The sequence below is a fragment of the Lissotriton vulgaris genome, chromosome 5, assembly GCF_964263255.1.
Source record: "Lissotriton vulgaris chromosome 5, aLisVul1.2, whole genome shotgun sequence".
In the NCBI taxonomy this organism is placed as follows: Eukaryota; Metazoa; Chordata; class Amphibia; order Caudata; family Salamandridae; genus Lissotriton; species Lissotriton vulgaris.
In genome coordinates, this window is record NC_141693.1 from 873,121,735 (window position 1) to 873,138,398 (window position 16,664).

Below are 16,664 nucleotides of genomic sequence, written 5' to 3' on the forward strand. Positions count from 1 at the left end.
GGCTCCGCCCCTCACGTTGCGCGGTGCGGCCATCTTTGGATGGGATAGTTCATAGTAAAGCCCAAGCGTGTGTCCTGGGAAAAGAGTCTTGCCCAGCCTTGCGTACATAAATACCCACTGGATTCCAACAGGTGTACTACTGAAAACTGCACGTATAGCATGCCGCTTTTTCATTATATTTCAAGAATATTGCACCAGGTTACCCCGACACAGTTTTACAGGTATGTGGTGTTTATTCGAAGTATGAGAGAGGTAGCTGTGTTTAGTCACGCATCAGATTTAAAAAACTCGAGTACATGCTGCCTAGTCCAGAGTATAAAAGGACATAGGGAAACCTCATAAAACAGCTCATAAACATGCCGCCTAGTCCAGAGTATTAATGGACATAGACAGCCAATTGTGTCATGAAATGAAGAGGGGGAGTTATGCATTTCAAAGTTGCAGAATCACCCATTCTTGGAATGCAAACCACTGCTATCCCCTGCTCACCCTGTTCCACTCAATATTCTCATTCAGCCCCTCCCGATCTGCTTTCTCAGTATAAATCCATCTTGCCTCCTTTCTCACTAGAATATTCTCCAAATTGTGTGTGTCGCCCACCACTTTTTCTAGTACAGTCCATTTCAGATCTCTGGCGTCATGTTTAGCCTCTGCAAAATGTTGTACCAAGCGTGTGGTCAGTTTTTTGGCCCTGATTGTACTTAGGTGTTCCTGAATGCGGATTTTAATTTTTCTTGTAGTTAACCCGATATAGTACAGGCCGCAACTGCACATAAGTCTGTAGATGACATGGGATGTATTGCAATTGCTAAATCGGTTCAAGAACCAAGTTCTTCCATCGTGCAAAGTCACGCTTTTGGTAGCAGATGTTAAATTGCATACGGAACAATTACCACAGGGGTAATGTCCCGTGGGAATGGTACTCGCATTGCTAAAACTGGGACATCTAGTATGGACTAACTTGTCCCGAAGATTGGACGCCCTTTTGAAGGTGAATCGCGGGGCTGGCATTTTCCCAGTGGCCATGTCCAGTAATGACCAGTTCTTCCTTATAATCTGTCTTACCCTGGTAGACAGGGGATCAAAGGTGGTGACCATAGGGAGACATTTTTGCCTCTCTTTTGTGTTCCGGTCCAAGAGGGCTTCTCGAGGTGTATTCAGGGCCCTCTTGCGTGCGTGTATGATCACCTTTCGTGGGTAGTCTCGTTGTTGGAGTTTGGTAACAAGTTCGTCGGATTGCTCAATGAATGTTTCCGTGGTTGAACAATTCCGCCGATATCTCAGAAATTGCCCTACAGGGAGGTTGTCCCGGAGTGCTCTTGGGTGGAATGAATTATAGTGTAGAAGGGAATTCCTGTCTGTCTTCTTATGGTGCACACTCGTCACCAGTTTGTGATCCGTTGCCACAATGTCCACGTCGAGATAGACCGCAGACATATTGCTAATGGTCCAGGTAAACCGCAAACTAGGGTCAGCTTGATTGAGCCACTGTAGAAACAACTTGAGACGGTCCTCTGTACCTGTCCGGATACAGAGGACGTCATCAATGTATCGCTGCCACAATACAATGTTGTCATGGTAGGGGTTAGACGGATGGAGGACCACATTCGTCTCCACCTGGCCCACATAAATGCAGGCCAGGCTGGGAGCAAATGTGGCCCCCATCGAAGTACCAGAGGTCTGTAAATAGAGCTGGCCCCGATATTCGAAGAAATTTCTTGTGAGTGCCAACTCTATGCATTGCAGCACAAACGTCTGCGGAGAGTCGTAAAACCATTCTATCGACCCCAGGGTCCTCGCTGCTGCCATCAGCGTGGCATCCTGGGGGATGCTGGTATATAACGACTCAATGTCGATTGTAACCAGAAATTGACACTTTGGGTCAAACACCGTATCTTTTAGGATGTTGAGAATATCTGTTGTATCTTGGACAAAGGAGCTCTGGGTAACCACTGCTTCTCTCAAGAAGAAGTCAGCAAACTGGGACAGGGGTTCAAGGATGGATTGGATCCATGAAACTATAGGGCGGCTCAGGGGCGGGTGTTGGGGCTTATGGATTTTGGGCAAGATGTAAAATGCCGGTACCCTCGGATTGGTGTTAATAAGGAAGTCTGCTTCCTTAGGCGTAATCTATTTTTTAGCCACTGCCTCTGCCACCATGATCTTAATGGTGTCAGCGAGTTCTGGGGTGGGGTCGCGGGCCAAAGGCTGGTAGTTGGAGCGGACATCTAGAAGTTTCATGACCTCAGTTTCGTAGTCAACGGTGTTCAAGATGACTACGGCTCCGCCCTTATCGGCCGGCTTGATGGTAATCCCCGAGTTCTTCTGTAAGGCTCCCACAGCCGCCCATTCTTCCCTGGTCATATTATGACCATGGTTGACTTGTGTTTGAAGTTCCAGAGCTTCAATTTCTTGTATAACACGCTGTTCAAATACAGCTACCTCTGGCCCCAGAAGGGAAGTTGGAGGACAGAAATTGGAGGGGCGGCGTAAATTAGTATCAAAAAGAGAGAGCGTTGTTTTCTCCTTATCAGCAAAGTATTTATGAAGTTTAATCTTCCTCATCATTTCGGATATTTTAGTTCTACATAGAAAGGGATCCTGTCTGGGCGTAGGTGCAAACCCAAGTCCCTTGTTAAGAACCCCGCATTCATTCGATGACAGTTCATGGGAGGAAAGATTCACCACTATATCATTCTTGCTGGTGGGTAAGTCTGTTTTTCCCCTTAATTGTGGAACGACCTGGCCCTGCTCCGTGTGATGCGTGGTGAGTGTGTTTGCCATGTTAATTGTCCTCTCCCTCTGCCCCTGCTCTGTCCCTGTGCTTGACCTCTGCCCCCTCGACCCCCTCTCGGGGTTTGGCCTAAAAAAAGACCTCAACAGGGCCCCTAGATCTTCATCCGTCCTGTTTTCTGGGGCAAAATTGACCCTGCTATTAGTGGGTCCTGTTTGGTTGACTGGACCTTCCTCCTCCTCACTGCTGGTATTATCAAACCGCCAGTTGTTGGGTGTACGTCTATTGCCTCTTTGTCCCCCTCTCTGAAAATTCTGTCCGCGTCTTTGCTGTGCTGCTGTACAACATGGCAAAACATTTTTGACAAAGTCAATAGATCTCGCATAGGCTTTGCCAATGCTTCTTGCGATTGGTCACTCAATTTTTACATCACACCTGAAGACGCCTTCACAGGACTGCTGCATAACAGGAATATCTGACTTCCTCCATTCACTTCTGGACTATCAAAAGGGTGCTAAACTTCACATTCCAATACTTCAGTAATATATCTCTCAATCTGGAATGGGCATAAATAGAGTGACTTAAAATGGGAAAAGTTCACAAAGACCTTCAAAGGGGGGTACAGGATAATGGATGGTAATCTGCTAGAGTGCTAGGGCATTTTATTATTATAATTGCAGGGACAGAGTGCTATTTGTTATGGGATGAGCTGTTGAGCATGGCAACAATAGTGAATAAAACCTGTCTATTACTATTTTTCACAACAGAACTTAAAATGAAAATGTCTGCTGATCGCAGTAATGCTCTGCAAATGTCGCAAAGCAGTTTGCAAGGGGAGAGCTCTGGAACATACATGAGCACTGAGCAGCAAGGAGCGGCCAGTGCCCAAACCTCATCAATGGAAGACACTATGGAGTCGGTATGGAAACGACTGAAGGACAAAAGGCAGTTACTTAACCTTCCGGAGAATTTAAAGGTACAGCACACATTTTATGAGCAAGAACATTATTCTAGAATAAATACTGAAGGTTCACCCTTCTGCTCTATTTTGTAAATTACTATCACCGAAGTTATTATGAGACATATGATGTTAATATTGTGTTATGAAACTGCTATTAATCGCCAATCCGAGTTATAGTATGCTGTAGTTTAATAAACGACCCTCAAGTAATATTAAAGAGTGTACTAGAAGAGAAAATACTAGGCCGATTGCAGATTAATTTCCAAATCATCATATTCCAAACCGTTTCAAATGCAGATATGATTGCTACTTTTATGTCTACAAGATATGTAGTTTTTGGCATCCATGTTTCATTGTAATTGGATATCAGAGTAATAGATTTGCTGTTGCAGGAACTGACAAAAATGGCTAACTTAACACTCTACTGAAAAAATGTGCATGCCACCTTTTTTCTTTATCAGGAATGTGGCTTTTCAGATATGCTTTTATGTAGCCCCAAATCAATATGATGAAAGGAGATTTTGTATGATAGCAGGATATAGTGAGGGTTTCATTTGCCAACACGGTTTACATCCGTGAAGTGGATCTGGACAGTTTATCACATTTTCAAAGTCCAAGCCAGTAATAAAAATGTCACCGTGATGAGAAATGATCATTGAAAAAGGTGACCCACTGCCTGTCAGAGTGGACACATCATGGCCTTTCATGAGATGTATCACTTTATTTTGACCTCTAAATAGTTAGCCTCTGCCCTTGGCAGTAGCTAGATTTGTACTCCTGAGAAGTGGTGCTTGATGACTATGGTGATTTTCTTAGCAGTCAAATAGGGGCAAAGTTGTGATCTTTTTCTAATTAGATTTAACAATTAGGATCTTGAATCGTAACGCGCAGGGGTCTGGGAATCATGCCTTCTATCTGGCACTGTAACTTGATGTTCTTTACGATATTTCAGTGTTATTTTTGGAAAGTGAAATGGCAAAAGTTTATTAAAGCTCACTCAAGGGCAGCAACAGCAGGAAATTGGGTTCAGTGAATCAGCAAAACAGACAAATAAAGATCACTGTGAATGGGATGAGAGTTGGAAGGCAGAGTGACCTGAGTGTTTGTTTATAATGGAGTTGCCCCCTGGAGGAAATATGGTAGCCGTAGTGTTTATGGATCAAGACAAGATGGACTTTGGGGGGGGGGGGCGGTATGGGGAGGCGGAGAAACATAGGAGCACTTGGTTATGATAACATTGACTTGTGTGCAGTAGAAACAACTGGATTTGACTCAAAGTAAGATACACTGCCTACTCGTGGTATTTTGAAGAACATACAGAGAACATGGAGAAAAAAAATTGGAAACAGCATAAACAAGCACTGGCGTTGCCAATAGGTTTCGCATTTGGAAAGTTGGAGCTATTGGTTTTGTAAATGACATTTTATATTTATATATCGTTATTGGCATTGTCAATAACAATATATAAATATAAAATGTCATTTACAAAACAAATAGCTCCAACTTTCCAAATGCGAAACCTATTGGCAACGCCAGTGCTTGTTTATTCCATAAGTTTTCTTTTCATTATTTCTCGTCCAGATGAACAGAGTTGGATGTTCCACAACTGAGGCTGTTTTACCTCTTATTTTTATCTGGCACTCACAACAGAATGATAAGAGCAAGAAACATTACATAGATGTTCTACAGTAAATGAACAGAACCATTAAGTCCTGAATATTCGCTAAGGTCGGAGCACGGCCACCGGAATTCTGCAATTCTGTTTTATACAAATGCACATACATACATCCATACATTCCATACATACCATACAGTGTTTCATCATTTTTTTTAAATCCTTGCATTGCCAGTACACATTATCTCGGGGGATTAGGGCAAAAGTGTCCTCTACGCTATAGTTTTCTATGTAAGCATTTTAAGTTCACCACTTACAACACACAGTGTATCTTCTCAACCTTTACAAAGCACTCTTCAGTGACAGTAGAGCTTTCCACGGCCAATGCAGTGGTCCAGGAAGGCACTTAACTGTGGGCTTTTCTCTCTAGGATAGCTGACGCCCCACCCTACCAGTACCATACACGTGTAGTAACCTAATGCTAAACCTATTGACTCTGGCAATGCTGTGTGCTGCTGAAGGCAGGGCGCCCCCCATCTCCGTACGCCTCTCTGTTTTTGGTTCTGCCTGTGTGGTTTTCTCTGCCTGCATGCGTAGTGTACATGTCCGTCTCTCACATGTGCTGCTGAATCGATCACCCCACTCCTTCCTTGTGTGTCCGTCTTCATTTCACCAGATTCTCTGCTGTTATTGTCTTGCCTTCATGCGTGACACCTCAGACAATCCCCGCCAGAGTAAACACGTCCCTCCTGTGAAATAAAGCGCACCTTACAAAGCGCTATTAGTATTCCGGAGCCCGGCCCGCGCGGCATTGTCACAGCAGCGTCTGTACGCCGGCAAGAGATAACACTTCAACGTTTTCCCTGCTGTCATTGCTTTATCTTTTCTCCTCATACCTTACTAGCAGATCTGGAGGGACCGGTGCGGCTCTGGTTCAGTCGAGGTCTCTCGGTAGCACAAGTCCAGAGCTACTGACTGTAGAGCTGGGGGAACCAGGTTCGATTCTGGGCGTGGGCTCAGCATCCTGTGATTCTGGGCACATCATTTCACCGCCTCATGCCTAAAAAAAATGAATTTGTCCTTGTGTAATGTAACTGGTACTCCGGTAAACGCTCTGATACTGTTGGGTCGGGTTCGCGCTATGTAAAAACTACAAAAGAAATAATGAAAAGTTTTTGAGGAGACGTGCTGCGGAGCGCGTACAGGGGTAACTAGCACAGGCGGATTTATCAGTGGACGATGTCAGGGCGATCACGCCTGCCACCTGAAGATGCCTTGAGCTCTCAGTCTCACCTGCCCCTCGGCTTCCTTCAATGCTGCAGGCGCACTCGCGCTGAATAGCGATCATTAAAAGCTCCAAATCAGGCGCCCGGCCCCGAGAGGATCATTCCTCGGCAGTGGCCAGTGCGAGAAGAGGAAATGAGAGAAAATACATTAAAGGAGGACAGAGCAAGAAATAGACAAGGGAAGGCATGGCAAGCTAAAGAAAAATAAATTGGAAAGGAACAGAAGACATAAATAAAAAGAGTCAGGTCCCGGGCCGGCAGCCAATCACAGCACGGCCCGGGAATGACGTCACAGGGGTGTTCCGGCCGGCAGATTCGGGGGCGTGTTTTTTGCGCTCTCCCCTTCCCATTGGCTGGAAGGTAAAATTCCAGCCAATGGGAAGAGGAGAGGGCGGTACTTAAAAAAAAGACACAGAAACGCCCCCGAATCGCGTTTTCACGGGAAAGCGTGATTGACAGCCTCTGTCTCCCAATGGCTAGCGTCCATTTATGGAGCTAGCCAATGGGAAACAGAGGCGGTCCGAACATCCATACTGTTGACAAAAGTTTTCGATCTGGGCGGGGCACTGCGTGCCCTCGCCAGGTCGAAACCTAAAAAGGCAAAGAAAACATGCTTATGAAAACTCCTAGTGCAAGAGGAACATTGTTTTTCTAAAACAACCATCCAATTTTGGAGTTTGTCTTTGAGAAATCAAAAATATGTTAAGTGGTTTGGTATGCCACTGTCATATGGTGGACCTTAGGTGTTGAGCAGTTTTACTAAAAATTCTCCCACTGTACTGAAAACTCATCCCCAGCTGTGCTGAGGGGGTCTCAAAATAATGCATCCAGGTGGCAGTAGAGGGTTTTGCCTTTAGCATTCCGATTGCTTTGTAGGCTGCCTGCTAAGGGCTAAATAAGGGCCTTAACCCTTCCACTTTCTTTGGACAGTCATTATGTTTTGTGATTAATTTTATTTTGATGACATTTATCAAGACAGCCAGTTTGCACTCATTAAACATATGTGTGATAGACTGGTACACTTAATCTGTTAGCACAGCGACCATTTCACCATTTTAGTAGTGTAAGTTCTCAAAATTAAGGAACCCCACTGATGAAGTAAGATGGATATGAGTTGTCTCCGGAAAATAAATAATTAGATCTACAATGAAGACATCAGTCCATGATACATTGTTTGTTATGGCAACATTAATTGCCAATTGTAGAAAATTACCATAATTTGCATGGTATACCCCATATTTTTTGCCGAACCCGTTTTTACGAGCCATAGGACTCTGCACACTGTACTTCTGGTAACCAGTGGTAAAGTGCCTGTGCTCTACTCTTTAAACTAGTTTAAAATGGCATACCCCTAATCAGGGTCGGAGTGACCAATAGGGCATTCAGGCAGTACCCGACTGGCTAGTCTGAAGGATCAATGTGTGGGCCTGTATTTTTGGCTGTTTGATGGTCTGTGTTATGGTCTGCCAGGTCAGGTTTTACTTTCAATTTCCCAATATTAAAAACAACATTGCCTGCAGCAATCTCAAATCCATATAGTCTTTCATACCTTGCAAAATACTTATACAGAATGTCTTTAAAAGTTCAAAACTGCCCCAATTTTAAAACATGCTCCATGTATTTAGATTTCTAATTCACTAATGGGGGGTGACTTGTTTTACTGCTCAGGCCTATTTTCTGTCCTGGTCTGACCATGCCCCTAATTGGCACCTTTAATTTACTTGTATGCCCCTAGTAAATGATACCATAGGTATACAGGGCCTGTAAATTAAATACTACTAGTGAGCTGCAGCACTCAGTGTGCAACCCACCATATTAGCACTGTAAAACGTGTCTAGGCCTGCCACTGAAGCCTGGGTGTCCAGTTGTAAACTGCCATTTCGACCTAGCAAAAAAAACCTTTTGTTGGGCCTACATTTATCTTTTTAATACTTCTGAGTCACCCCTATGGTAGGCCCAAAATGCTCAAAATGCAGGGTGCATGTTATTTAAAGAATATGACATGTATATTCAATACTTTACAAGCCTGGCAGTTTAAAGTCCTGCTAAATTGTTTTGCACTGTGGCAAGTCTGGCTCTCCCATAGGTTAACACTGATTTACACTATTACCTAAATAATGGTTGAGTTACTCAGTTAATTTAAAAAAAAATCCAACTCAGTGGTCAGGTCAGATGTTATATTGGTATTTTGGAAATTACACTTTTAGAAAGTTGCCATTTTCCTGCCTCAGATCAAAAGGCTTTCCTGCCAGTGTCCAGCTGTCACACCACCCCTGATGGATCCCATGTGATGAGATGTGTATTGTTCCCAGACAGTGAACAAAAGGATCTGGGTGTGGGGAAGGAGAAGGAGAAGGGGACTCCTTCCCTTGACAGGATGTCCTGAGGGCTGTGCGTAGCCCCTTCATGAGCTTCAAAGGATATCTACCTTATCACTAGCAGATTAAATTCACAATTAGGCCTGCCTCTCATTTGCCTTTCTATTCAGGCTGGCATCAAACCAGTGGGAGGGGAGGAACTGACCAAAACTGGTTTAGGGTGGGGACAAAGACGTGCCCTCCACCCACAGCCTGAAACTGAACATAAAAATTGATCTCACTGACCTCTCATCAGCGCACGTATGTACCTGTGAAGATCAGAAAGACTATGCTGCTGTCTTAAACCTGAAGGAAAACTGGGCATGCTTGCCTAGAAACCGGCCCTCCGAAGTGACTGCAAGGTTTGATGGGTTGATCTCCTGCTGGAGCTACAGGGACACAAGCTTCCAGAGGCCTTCTCCCTGCAACTTCCCAGCTGACCATTTCCATCTGGACCTGCCCTAGGCCCTACTGCTGGACTATTTTAGAGTGATATTGAACCCCTATATAGTGCTTCCCAGGTCCTGGCCCCTTGGCTGGTTTTAGAGTGTTCTTCTCCACTCCCCAAACTGCAAGAGGCGGGGACCTTTTGATAACTTTCTGCCTGCAGAATTGGCAGAGATCGGCGTCGCTGTTGAAGCCATAGCTGTAGCCACTAGCTGCGAATCACTGGTCAGCCTTAACTTGGTGGTTGGCCTGGCTGAAGGAGATCTGACTTCCACAAAAGTAAGTCTGAATGAAGAGGGTTTTTACAGAGACCGACGTATAAGCTTTCTTGAGCACAAATTCCGGACTTCACCGCTCAAGCTCTTTCTTTCACTGACCACTGCACCAGTACCCCATTGTCAGCTACCTGCTGTCATCAAGCCCCGCTTTGGATTCAGCTTGCAGCTTGTCTCTCCGCAGTTGTCGAAGACCACTTCTTCCCCATAAAAGTTTCTAAGTATGAAGGCAAACTTTCCACCTTGACAAACCCTAGCCCTGTGTTCCAATGATTATCCATCACGGTTGGCCTTAATTTTTGACTTTGACCTGGCCTAGCAGGACCAGATAACTGGAGTTGGCACTTTGAGTTTTTTAGTACTATTTTTAAGTTAAACTTTAAAAATTAATTTCTCCAGTTATTCTTATTGGATTTTATCATTTTTATGTCAGTGTATTTATTCAAATTTACAGTTTTTTTTAATTGATTTTTTTAGCATTCTGCTTTCACTTTATTACTGTTTGAGTGCTGCAAAAATACTTTACTCATTGCCTTTAAATTAAGTCTGACAGCTTTGTGCCAAGCTGCCAGAGGGTATGAACACAGGATTCTGATTAATATTTAAGGTGGGTTTTCACCCCTCAACTAATACACCGATTTATTTTTTATTTATTTATTTATTATTTATTTATTAATCTTATAGAGCGCGACAGCTACCCGTAAGGGTTTCCCGGCGCTGATTGACAGTGATAGCAGAATAAATCCGAGGGGGAAGTTATTGGGCAAAAAGCCAGGTCTTTACGGCTTTACGGAAGCGGAAGTGACAGTGCTCCACACGTAAGTCCAGGGGAAGGGAATTCCAGAGTTTGGGTCCTAAAGTGGCAAAAGAGCGACCACCCACTCTGGAAAGCCTGAACTTAGGAACACAGAACAGGTTTTGAGAAGAAGAACGGAGAGAACGTGCAGGTACATAAGGTTTAACAAGGGATTGGAGATAGATGGGGGCGGCTCCAATTTTAATCTTATGCATAAAGCATAATGCCTTAAATTTTACCCGGTTGTCGAGATTGAGCCAATGCAGTTCCTTGAGGCGTTCAGTAATTGGATCATATTTCCGACAGCCACAGAGAAGCCGTGCGGCGGCATTCTGAACTAGTTGGAGACGGCGCATGACTGCTCTGGTAGCCCCCAGATAGAGCACGTTCCCGTAGTCCAATCTGGAGGTCACCAGGGCCGTCACAACAGATCTCTGGGTGTCGGAAGGCAGAATCCAGAACATTTTTCTCAGCCATCTTAGAATAGTAAAACAGGTGGCTGCAACTTTGTTGGCCTGATCTTTCATCGATAGATCCCTATCGATAAGGACCCCAAGATTTCACGCTCGCTCAGAAGGAATGGGTAAGTCGCCCATGGTCGCAGGCCAGTGTCTCGAACTCCATAGATCAGGCTTATTACCAAAGACAAGCACCTCCGTCTTGTCGCTGTTTAGTTTGAGAAAATTGCGACTCATCCAACGAGAGATATCGCTAAGACCTGTTTGCAAAGATGAAGGAGAGGAGGGATCAGCTTGGGATAGGGAAAACACAATCTGGGAGTCATCAGCGTAAGTAAAAAGATCAAGACCAGAGTGATGTGCAATATGGGCCAGAGGAACAACATAAAGATTGAAGAGAAGAGGACTAAGGATAGAACCCTGGGGCACACCATGTAGGTGTTAGAAGTAGATGTGTTTGAAAAGATTTGAAAAGTCCGGTCAGTGAGAAAAGACGAGAACCAGTGTAAGGCTTTATCACAAATGCCAAAAGAGGCAAGGTTGCTGAGAAGGATATTGTGCGAGACAGTATCAAAGGCTGCACTGAGGTCAAGCAGTATCAGTGCAGCCGTTTCACCTCAATCTAGTAGTAGGCGAAGATTCTCAGTTACTCCTAATAGAGTGGTTTCAGTAGAGAAGCCCTGACGGAAGCCTGACTGGGAGGGATGAAGAAGATTGTTAGTGGTGACAAAGCGTGATAGATGTAAATGAATGTGCCTTTCCAAAATTTTAGAAAAAGCAGGCAACAGCGAAATAGGGCGAAAATTAGAAGCAACATTGGGATCCGCAGTAGGTTTCTTCAGTAGCGGAGTCACCATTGCATGCTTCCAGCAGTTGGGAACCGTGGCTGAGTCAAGAGAGGAATTAAGTAAGGTACAGATCACACTGAGTTGAGGGAGCTCTAGCTTACGTAAAATAGAAATTGGTAGGGGATCCATGGGGGAACTCGATTTAATATTGTTTAGAATCTCCAATAGGGTATCAGGTAAGAGATCAGGCCAAGTCGTCAATGAGGCCGAGGGTGGACAAGAAGTAGTGGGAGACGGACAAAGAATGGCATTAGTATGCATGGTCGAAGATGAAGTAATAAGAATATCAGATTTATCATGGGCTGCTATGTCTTGGTAGATTTTATCAATTTTGGACGTGAAGTACTGGGCATGTTCGTCACATTTCTTGCACCAGTGTGATTTCGAGAGATCATGGAAGAAGAAATACAAATGTACGCATGGAATTTGCTTACCTGCATGTTTTACATATGTAATAAAACAAAAAGTTGGTTTAGCAAAAAATGCCTTATGAACTAAAATGACTGTAATATGTCAAGATGTTTATGTTCCTTGCTGAGTCAACTTTTCCATATGAACAAGGGAGCAAACTCTTGGGTACAGTTGAGTTTTGACCTGCAGTAATTGCTTCTTTTAGTTACCAGTTCACATGTGTTTGTCTTCTCAAACACATGTTGCGTGGTAGAATGAGTATTACTAAGGACAGCTCAGTTCAAATCCTCTACTGCTTGGTTGTACCAATACATATTTATTTACGTTTGTTATTTTTTGTTTTTTTCACACAACACATTAACTACTGGGTTTCAGTTGCAATAGGGATGTACTTATTATAACAGATTCATCCTTAACTATAGACAGTGAAACACGGTTAAGAGATTCATTTAGAAATAAAATGGGGCGCTCAATGCAATGATTCATACATTCTAGAGATTGTTGTATAATCTTAAACCAAAAGTTATTATGGTGGTTTCAATAAACCTTTCTTTCATTTGAGGGCTACAGTACCATTGAGTTGGGTAATGTTTATCAGGGCATAGATATGAAAGAAATCTTAAAATTTGATGTGCAGTTATAGTTATTTTTTTGAGGTACGGTAAAGAGCGTCAAATTATCAGAAGTGGTTTTAACAAAACCGACAAAGAAAGGATTCGCCAAAACACCCAAAGAGCATCCTATACTTAGGGATGTTGAGCAAAAAATAATTTAGAATTGTTTGGATTTTAAACCTGTGGTACTGCAAGACATCTTGATCACAAGAGTCACATAGAAGACCAATAACTCAGGAATCATAAAGACAGATCTTAAATGTGTTATATACAAAGATTCACTCATGAACCACTCACCAAGATCTTTCATAGATCTGTAAATTCCTGTAGTGCTGAAAGTTAGAGTATTTCAGGAAAACTGTGATAACGAATTTGATTATTCATAAAACATTTTTATAACAGGATATTACAACTTTGGCAAATCACTTTGAATCCATTCTACAAAATACCTCGTCCTAATGTCATAGATCAACAGCTTGAACACCTTAGCCAATGATGTGAGGCAGAGGAAGGTGATATTAACTGCAAAAGCAAAGAACTTGCTGCTCTTCTGCATCCAGATAAATGCTCCTTTCAAAATTAGTTGACCTCTGAATATTATGAAACATAACAGCTTGGAAACTTTCACAAATTCTAAGATGACTTCCAGCAAAGATTAAAGGATTTTGGGACAGACAAGAGGAAACCAAGACCTGACCTCACTGATATCTCTTCTCACTCCGCAGGCAGACTTTGTATGCATGTACTCTGTATATTACCTAGACTCCACCACACTAACATTACAGCATAGATATACCATTTCAAGTACACAGTGTAGGTCTGCAAGCTCCTAATTAAAGGATGGACCTTTCCCAGGACCACCCATGTGTCACCTGAAACAAATAAGCCATCACAGTTTAATTAGCAGCTAGTTAATGCTACTGAGGAGAAACATATTGTGTATACAGTCCTCGTTTATTTCCATTAGGGTTTTGTGCAGCACAAAAACGTTTGGGCACATGAAAGGGCTTTTAGGTATTGTGGTGGAAACATGTTAAAAACAAGATTGAAACCAGATAATACCTCCAGAGTTGAGGATTTGCTCATTTGGTCAATTTGGATGGCGCTTACAAAATTCTACGCATTGGTTGGCATTCTGGATGATGACGCAAATTCTCTTGCGGGGAGTGTAACTCTACTCCAGCAATAACCACAATTCTGTTTTAGTGAAGTCACGACAACCCCAAGAAACATCAAAATAACCTGTGCTTAATCCTAGAGTAGCTTGGCACAAAACAGTCAGGCTTAACCTGGAGGCAATGTATAAAGTATTTATGCACTACTTCAAACAGTAATAAAGTGAAAACGCATAAATCCCACACCCATTTAGAAAAATGTAGTAGAATGTAATAAATAATTTGATATTAAAACAACAAAAATCCAATCAGTAGAACTAGAGATATGCAATTTTAAATAGTTAAGTGGAAATTGTGCCCAGAAGCAGAAAGTGCCAACTGTGGTTATCTGGTCCTGCTGGACTGCGACAAAGTCACCAGTTCAGGCTGACCTCAATGGAGCGTTGGCCAGATACCGGAACCAAGTTTGGCCCACCTAACAAGATACCTTAAATTCTGGTGTGCGGAGTGTTGCCTGGTCCTGTGTCCAGGTTGCATCACGCAGCAACAGTTGGGAGGAGCTGCGGGCCTGCGATGCAGTCCTGCGTCGTGGCTGTCGAGGATGCAGTCGCTGAGGGGCTTGCAATGCAAAGTCCTGCATCGGAGATGCATTGCACTGTAGTGGGTCCAAAATGGTTGGAGCCTTTCTGTTCCTGAGACTCTGATCAGGAGGCCAGACAACTCGTCCTTGGAGTCATCCTGGTGGTCCTAGGATCAAGATGCAGGTCCAGTTTGTCTTACTTAGTCAGCACTGCAACAGAGTAGCAGTCCTTCCGGCAGAGCAGCAGAGCAGTCCTTCGGAATCTTCCACTTGTCCATAGGTGTACCGAAGAGTTGTGTCTGAGGGTCCATTATTTTTACCTGGTTCCCACTTTCAAATAGGAGAAGATTCTGGAGGATTCTACCCCAGAGGTGTTTGGAATTTCCTACCTCTCTGTCCTGGCCTCAGTTTTTCTGGGGTCACAAAAGACTAGTATGAAAACACTTTGTGAGCGTGCTGGGCAGTGCCTTTGTGATATGGAAGCGTGGTAGGTGAAAGCTCCTCTCCTTCATCAACTTAGAGATGGCCCATTGTAAGAAAATGTCTCTTTTTGCATATTCACCCCCACATTTTCTGACTGATGCTGCTGGTTTTTCATCTAGGAGAGTGCAATGAGGCCTGCGAACCAGACCTCAGTGCCAGTGTTCTAACGCTACACCAAGTTATGATGAATTGGATACACCCAATTGGCAAGTACTGGCTTATTTTTAAGTCCCTATTATATGGTACTCAGGGCATGTAAGGCACAGTGTTCTCCCAGGGCTGCAGCAGTGTTCGTGCCACAATGCATGTGACAATGACACAATGGACCCCAATCTGCCACTGCAGACTGACAGGGCAGTGGCACTGCCAGTCGACTTGCCATTACACCTAACTGCAAAGCCACCACTTCCTTTAAGTAGTATATGAAAGTCTCCCCTAAGGAAGGCCTATAGAGTCATATGGTAGGGAGCTTTATATATGTTCTATATGTCTTAGAACAGGGGTCTCCAACCTTTTCTGTAGTGAGAGCTACTTCTGGTCAATCAAATTCATCGTGAGCTACTAAAGGCCCAGAAACTTGCGCATTTTTTTCGAGACCCCGCGCCCAGCTGTAAGGATACTATAGTGTTTGAACTACAGTTAGCTGCGCAACCGCTGAGTGTAGTTTGTGTATTGATGAGGGCAGAGGTTTATATTTGTACTGACATTAATATAATATACTGCCTAGCCAAGTGACTTCATATCGGTTGTAATACTTTCAGACAGTTCAGGCTTTTAGATAAAAGTTTGCACACACTTGGTACATAATGGATGCAGAGAGAACACCCACCGGCATCAAGAACACTTGGTACATAATGGATCATGATACAACTTCCCTCCACGTGATGGACACTTTTTGACGTTCTGACAAGCATCCCATCACCAAATTATCTGCCATGAGACTGAATGCCAACACGGCAGCAAGCATGTCTAATGTTTTATTCAAGTGAGCCTTAGAAAGTGACACTAATAATAAGAAACACTGTTTTATAACATTTCAGGTAAACCTGGTAATTTGAGCACGTATCTTGTTTTATGGAATTTAAGTATTTCTCTGCAAATTAAGAATTGTATGTATATGATTTTAATAGTTTGCATTTAACATTGTCAAACTCTTGAAATGGAAAAACAAACTACTTTCAGTTTCATTGCAGTGTGCAAACATGAAGCTTAATTGAAACACGAGAAAGATCATGATGCTAGTCATAGATATGATCTATATTAGAAGGCAACGTTTTAATCTGGTTTCATGTGCCCTGTACTGCAATTAGTATCCAAGGGGGCACGCATCTGCGCACCCTTCTGTCGCACTGCTAGATCCAGGCACATATCCTTAATCTTTCAACACATTCTTCTTTTTTAGGCAATCATCCTTAAACAATCCTAAAATGCAAAAACGAATCGAGTAGAGCTTAATCCTGTTCTCTCAGCTAATACTGCGTCCTGCTTTAAGCCAGCTACTTAAATCATTCTTTTGCAGATAACAGTCACTTTTCTTGCCACGTGATCTCTGAACAAAAACACATAAATCACTTACAAAGCCGCAACCGGCAACCTCATCATCATGTGCGCTTCCATTCCCTGCCGCCAGCATTACTTTTGTACAAACCACTACCGTGCGTCGTTTTAAAGCACGTACAAACAC

At 43.3% G+C, this 16,664-nt stretch overlaps 1 protein-coding gene across 2 annotated transcripts in view; it reads left to right on the forward strand.

Annotated features, from left to right (window-relative positions):
• FAM13C (family with sequence similarity 13 member C) overlaps positions 1–16,664 on the forward strand; it is an 866,698-nt gene that overhangs the window by 700,230 nt on the left and 149,804 nt on the right. For both annotated transcript variants that reach the window (XM_086922448.1, XM_086922449.1), the window contains exon 10: positions 3,502–3,710. In XM_086922448.1, the coding sequence (XP_086778574.1) occupies positions 3,502–3,710 (209 nt within the window). The remainder of the gene's footprint in view (positions 1–3,501; positions 3,711–16,664) is intronic.